The sequence below is a fragment of the Apaloderma vittatum genome, unplaced genomic scaffold (assembly GCF_000703405.1).
Source record: "Apaloderma vittatum isolate BGI_N311 unplaced genomic scaffold, ASM70340v1 scaffold9074, whole genome shotgun sequence".
NCBI lineage: Eukaryota > Metazoa > Chordata > Aves > Trogoniformes > Trogonidae > Apaloderma > Apaloderma vittatum.
In genome coordinates, this window is record NW_009710908.1 from 3,337 (window position 1) to 10,628 (window position 7,292).

General features: G+C 40.8%; 1 protein-coding gene across 1 annotated transcript in view; it reads left to right on the top strand.

Moving 5' to 3' along the window:
• Window positions 1–4,139: 4,139 nt before the first annotated feature.
• The window catches only part of HHLA2 (HERV-H LTR-associating 2), a gene marked incomplete at its 5' end in the record, with an annotated part of 7,309 nt that continues 4,156 nt past the window's right edge, over window positions 4,140–7,292 (top strand). The window contains 3 exons of the mRNA XM_009867440.1: window positions 4,140–4,460; window positions 4,938–5,198; window positions 7,029–7,282. Of these exons, the coding sequence (XP_009865742.1) occupies window positions 4,140–4,460; window positions 4,938–5,198; window positions 7,029–7,282 (836 nt within the window). The remainder of the gene's footprint in view (window positions 4,461–4,937; window positions 5,199–7,028; window positions 7,283–7,292) is intronic.

The window sequence follows — 7,292 nt, forward strand, 5'->3', positions numbered from 1 at the left end:
CCTAGTGTAGGTCACACAGGAACGCAATCAGACAGGCTTTGAGTATCACCAGAGGAGACTGCACAACCTCTCTGGGCAGCCTGTGCCAGTGCTCAGTTAATTTCCCGTCCCAGATTTTGATCAGTACTGTTTGATTCTTTCTTTGTACTTCTCAAGTGCATTCTTAAGTGCCTACCTTGAGTGCTGGGGGGTGCATGGGAGTGGAGAGCAGCAAGCTCTGTTTACATTTGAGCAAAGAGCAGCTCATTTTGTTAGTTAATGAAAAGCAGGGCTATGAAATTTCAACTCTCTTGTTTATTCTCCTGCTGAATTCACTGGAAATTCACCTCAAGTAAATAATTGATATTTTCTAACCTTTCCTGTTTTTTAGGAAGTGTTTTTTAATTGCATTTTTAAATGCAAGAGCAACTCCCTGTGAGACGTGCATTGCCCTGATTTCTCCCTCAGTTGTACCCAGATGCTCTCAGCTCCTAATTCATTGCGTAAGCTTCAGGACAAGAGTGCAGTTTTTAATTTACGTACAATAGCTTACGATATGGAAGGTCTCAGGTATGACATCATAGTAGGTAACCTGTACTGTAAATGACTATTTTGTTAATCCTTCCAAGTGGTCCTTGAATATTAACCAACTAAAGATAGGAGCCCTTTAATTTCTACTCCCCTGTCCCAAAAGTTGGCCCTGCTGAAGTCCAGTGCTGCGATCCCGCTTGGTGTTCTGTTCCTGCCACACAAGATGCTGAACTCTCCACCTCATGGTCGCTGCAGCCAAGATTGCCCTCAACCTTCACTGCTTTGACCACACCCTCCTTGTTGGGGAGCACAAGATCCAGCAGCATCCTCTCCTAATTGGCTCATTCACCATTTGCATCAAGAAATTATCATCGATGCACTGGAGGAACCTCCTGGACTGAGGATGGCTGGCTGTGTAGGCCTTCCAGCAAATATCTTGGGAGGTGAAATCATCCATGAGAACCAGGGCCTGTGATTGAGAGGCTGCTGTCAGCTGCCTGTAGAAGGCCCTCATCAACTTCCTCATACTGATCAAGTGGCCTGTGACAGACACCCACCACAGTATCACCCCTAGCCTGCCCCTTCATTCTCACCCACAAACTCTCAACTCGCTCCTAATCTGCCCCTGGACAGAACTCAATACGTTCCAGTTGCGCTCTCACTTAAAGAGCAACTCCACCACCTTGCCCTGTTGGCCTGTCTTTCCTGAAAAGGACACAGCCATCCGTGACCACATTCCATTCATGTGAGCTGTCCCACCATCTCGTGTCATTACCACCAGATTGTAACCCCTTGGTGACACAGATTTCTAACTCCTCCTATTCATTCCCAATGCTGCATGCATTGATGTACAGGCATTTGATCTGGAGCATCAGTAACTAGCAGAACTGCAGTGATCTTAATTGTAGTTGTATGCTGTCTGGACAAATCATTTTGTATTGATATTCCACTACAAAGCCTTAGGGTGTGATTTCTTGGCTGTGCCAGTTGGGTCTGTAGCAAGTAGGAAAAGCATGTTTCTTCAGTACTTTGCAGTGCGACTCTTATCTAGCAACGTATGTATACTTTACGCCTGTAAGACCTGAGACCTGCTGAAAAAACTGGCTAGAGCCTGCACTCTTCAGGTTTTCCTACAGACCAACAACTTTTTTTGCAGCACACTTGCATAGGAAGATCCCAAGCTAAGATTCGTGCCAAACCTGAAAATTTTCAGCTAACTAGTTACACTAGTTCAGGACAGCATTATGGAGCAGAGCTAAAAGGTATGAGGCAGCCTGCCCTTTCCAGGCTTCACTCCTTAATGCAGCCCCCAAAGGCACCACAGAGGTAATGTTGGAACCCTGTTACTCTCGGAGCATCACTTCCAATTAAACATGATGCTCTATTAAACATGGCCAAACACTCACTAAGGGAAATTTAGTAGTTTCTGAAGTTCAAAAATTAAGCACAGTATCTTGTATCAGTTAAGTTGGAAGTGATGGGCAAATGAGCAAAAAATCTAATAAAACACAATGTACGCCACTTGCCAATGCCAGCAGAGAAGAAGGTAGATAGTGGCAATTTCTGCTAACAAGGAGCAAAATTATATATCGTTTTTGTTTTACATTTGCATCATCTCTCTCTCAAGCTTAATCTTATGGTTCCTCACTGTTGCGTTGTTTCCCCTAACAGAAAACTAAGAATACAGAAAGTAATCACACTAGCTTTATAAAAGATATAACATGCAAAAATCCTTGGGACGTAAGATTCACACATAAGATGTCACACACACCAGTCAAAATTATTCATTAACGTTAAAAAAACCAGACTAACAAGCCTGCCTAAACACACCTGTGCCCTCTGTAAGTTAGGAATGGTACCTATAGTTGTCCCTTGGGGAGAAGAAAAGGACTAGGGGATGCTCTTTAAACTTTTTTCAAGTTATTTGATTCATGATGTAATTTCTTCAACGTGGCATGTTGTGTTTCAGAATAGTGTGTCTGGGTGGAGGAAGAGTGCAGTCTATGAGTTACAACAAGATTATTCATATTCTGTCATACACGAGAGCTTCCACCTCATTGTTATTTAACTGAAAAAAACCAGAAGATATTATGGGAGAACCTCACATATTTTTGGAATTTAGCTGATACCCTTTTGATCTGGTGAAAAGTGAAGCATGAGAAGTTCTTTATATCTGCAGTCTTTGCAAATGCAGCCAAATTTTCGACCCCAGAAGGTCAAATGTAGCAGTAATCAGAAACATATTTTAGGAAGCAGAAAAATCTGGCTTCACAAAGGACATATTATATCCTTTTGGAAATTGTACTTGACCATTTTTCCTGTGTCCTGTTAATGAATGATGAAGATTAATTTTCTGTAGCCCTGTGAGAACACTGAGGGTAGACACTTCTTGTTTATTAAAAATAAACAGCAAGTATCAATCTGCGGGTTATATGGTAATTGGAGGGCCTCAGCCATTATGAAATGTATAGTATCACATAATGGCCTTAAAGCCAAAAATCTAGGACAAGACTAGTGCAGAAAGAGACATGGTACAAAGCCTTACAGTCCTTAATAAGCTGTACAAAGGAAATATTATAATTAGGGTACATCTTTTCCCTGTGTTTAAACAGATTTTTTCCCTTCGTTTTGTGTTGTCAGTTTGATATATATCTACTGTGAACCAGAGAAGACATGAAAGGAGGGAAAATACCATCTCTTCTCATCTATTTCTTCCACATAGGCACTACACTTTGGGGTAGGTTTTAGCTCCGTTGTTTATGAAAAATAATAAAGATGACAATTATTACTACCTTTTTTTTAATAGGGGGAATGTTAACTGATTGTTAATGGTAGGGAATCAATTTGGGGTAATGTAAAACACTCCTGAAGACAACTGTTTGGAGAAGGGTTGCATGGATGGCCATGCCCATTGAGCACCTAGGCTGTTACCTGCCAGCGTTTCCGCCCCATGGCTTGGCTGATGGAAGTGCGACTGCTCAGCAGGCAGTGGTTGTCAGTTTGTGCTGAAAATGGCTTGAAATACATTAGTTGACTTTTCACTGAGGAGGCTGAGGAAAAAGTCATCCAGATTGCCCTGCCATACAAGCTGGAGAGGGCATCAAAATTTCCAAGACGACAGCTGCAGCCAGACGCTCGCTGCCTGCCTAACAGGTTGTCCAACCTTGGCCAAGAAGGTCTATATGGTGGTGGTAAGTTAATGCAGTCAGCATTTGAGAAGATTAGTTTAAAGTCCTTCTTTTATGCCAACAAGGCCTAAATTAAATGTTAACAGCAATCAGATGCTAGCACTTGTGCAAATTTTGAGGTTGAAGGTTGTGCTTTTGGAAATGCATTCAGAGCTCAGGTCCTAAGGTGTCGGTGTGCAGATCTGAATATCTATGTGCTTACTCGGGATATGTACTGAAACCTTGTAAATTCAAAGCCCAGAGCTCCGTGTTATTGACTAAACTGATTGAAGACCCTTGCTGTCCGAAAGGCTTGTGGTACAGAAAAGCCATGAAAGAGCTGTTGGCACGCTCGGTGGGAATATGCTGCCTGCCAGAGCATTTTTTTGTCAGTGATAAGGAGGGGCAGAAATATGCTCATAGACTAGATTTAATTTATTCATTTGTATTTATGGGCTTTAGGTTTTACAAAAGAGGAAACAGTAACAGGTGTGTTTTCCAAGGATTGCATCCTCCCTTGTCTTTTCCCACCTGGGGATGATGAAGTGATTTACTGGAAGAAAGGGGATAAAATTGTGCACAGCTACTACTATCAGAAGGATCAGCTGGAAAGACAAGACCTGGATTACAGGCACAGAACACACCTTTTTCACGATAAGATTCCTAGTGGAAATGCCTCCTTGAAACTTAGTAACCTGGCCTTGACTGATGAAGGATTTTATAGTTGTTATGTTGGAACACAGCAAACTACAACAGATGTGGAAGTCACGCTGCACATAAGAGGTCAGTAAGATATCAGAAGTGCTTGGATTGCGACAGTGGAAATGGGATTACACCAAGAGATTCTTCTCATGTTATTTCTCACATGGAATCAAAATCCTTCAACCCAACAGAGTACCTTTTGAGCCTGATGGTGTTAGTTAAGCAGTGAATTTTCTCTGATGAAATGTTGTAACATAAGATGAAGAATTACAGCACAGTAGTGTTCTCATCACCTACTGCACCATGACTTCTAAGGGGTAATTAGGTAGTATACTTGATTTTTAAAACATTATATGACTTCTCAGAACTGCACAGATCCTGGCATTGGCAGTAAGTAATGCTATGCTTTCTTCTGAAACCAAATACAGATTAATTTTTGTTCTTAGTTATGTTTATTCTTACCAATCTTATTTCAAAAGACTAATTAGTTCAAGTTAAAAAGGATTTTGAAAGTAATAGGAGTGATTTTTTTAAATTTTTTTTTTTTTTACTATACAGTTTCCTCATATTATGCACTGGAATACCGAAAGACAGCCACAGAAAGGAAGCTGAAGTGCTATGCCTTTCACACTTATCCAGCACCACGTATATCTTGGGTACAAGGGAATACATCCATCCAAGAAACAGGTCAGGAGGAAACCAGGGATGGAGTTCTCTATTCTCTTAGAAGTGACCAGAACATTATAAACGCAGCTGATGTTTACTACTGTCAGATTCACCTCCCTTATGAAGAGTGGGCTGCTGAATGGAAGATGCAAGGTAGGAGTGAATGGAAGTCTCTCCCTTAATCACTACTGAATGTCACAGCTGGTTTCAGAGCCAGATTAAATACAGTGTTTGGGCAGTGAGGCAACACCGATACGGGATTGTGCGGAAGGCTGGACCTTCCTCTGTCACAATTACAAGGCATCACACGGTCCAAGAAGCAGGAAATCACACATCTGTTAGCTTTCCTCTGAACATTTCTTCCATATCAATTTCAAATTTCACGTGGTGCCTAATAACCGGGCTTTGCACTCTGTTAAGAAAAGAATTAACTCATACAAAAGACGTGGAAACCTCAGTGAACCTGTGCGTTATATGAGGCAGGTGAAAGTTTGCCTCCTGCTCTAGGTGCATGTGCTCCTTACTCAGTCCATTTCCCATCACAGATTTTGATCAGTACGCTTTGATTCTTTCTTTGTACTTCTCCTCATGTGCCCACCGTGAGTGCTGGGGGGTGCAGGGGAGTGGAGAGCAGTGTTAGTTAAGGAAAAACAGGGCTGTGAAATTTCAACCCTCTGTTTTGTCCTCCTCCTGAATTTCGCTGGAAATTTACCCCAGGTGCATAACTGATATTTTCGCACAACTCCTGTTTCTTAGGAAGTGTTTTTCAATTGTGTAAGAGCAATGCAAGAGGAATTCCCTTGTGAGATGTGCATGGCTGCTTCCATTGCCCTGATTTCTCCCTCAGGTGTACCCACATGCTCTCAGTTCCTAATTCATTGCGTAAGCTTCAGGACAAGAGTGCAGTTTTTAATTTACGTACAATAGCTTGTGATATGGAAGGTTTCAGGTATGACATCATAGTAGGTAACGTGCACTATAAACGACTATTTTGTTAATCTATCCTTCCAATCCATGTGAGAGAAATGTACATTTAATTACACTTTTGTTTGAATTTCCCTGCATCCATCTGTCTCTCAGACTGGAACATTCTGAAAACATACTCTTTTCCTTTTGTAATAGCAGTATGGGGTTCAGTTTTGTTTTGTCCTTCTGATATTCAGTCCCACAACTCTTCATTCAGCGCCCTCCACATCCCAAATCAAGTGTGGTTATACGATGTCAGAATAAGGAATTATTATTTCCTCTCCAGCAGATTCCCAGCCACCACAGCCTCCTGGGTTTTTCCTTCCTTTGCAGCAAATCCCTACTGTCAAATTGATAGTTATGCTATGATATTAGTCTTATATTAGTATTTTATACATGAGCTATTAGTTCCACTTACCTTCTCTGTCCTTCTCATTCCTATTTTTTTTTAAAGCTATTCATTAATTGTATGTGTTCCACACAGTCACATGAAGAGTTGAAGTTCACTGTGGCAGAAAGTTATTTCTAAGTAAATACAATCTTTTTTTTTTTTCCTTTTGATTAAATGATATTGTAACAGTTTTACCCTTTTGCTTTAAATGTGCAGGTATCTGAGTGGCTGCATTTTGCTTGTGCTCCCAATATGTAGAATTTCATGCTGCTTTACGCAGTAATTTAGACTAGGCTGAATCACTTCTACTAATGAGCCCCCCTCCCAGTTAGAGGAGAGACTGGCAATTGAAAACAAGATGATTTTCCTAAGCATCCCAAATACTTATTAGATATTTTTATTTTTTTAATGTAAGATAAGTTTGCTTTTGAAATCTTCAGAAGCTTCTAGAAGCATACTGTGATGTTTAAATATGACAAAATAGTGAAATACATTCTTATGTTTGTCCGCAGTAGTATCAGACTTCATAAAAAAGTCAGAAAATGTCTAAATAGCATTCACGGTATCTAAAAAAGAAATGCAGAGAGTTGTTCAATTATCTGTTTCAGACCAACTGTCTATCTTAGAAGGAAGTAGCACTGCAATTCCTTGTGAATACAGCAATAACAGCACAAACACTGAAGATTTCAGTGTTGTTTGGACATTAAACAGAAATACAGTGATTTCAGTCCTGGCCGCCTTCAACGGTACACCTCACACTTACCAGCCTCGAGTCAAAATTAACCAAAGTGACTTTTCACTGATCTTGCGTGATCTTACTGCGAGTGACAGTGGAGAATACCTGTGTAACGTTTCAACACCGCTCTACACAAAACTCACTGTGAGAACTT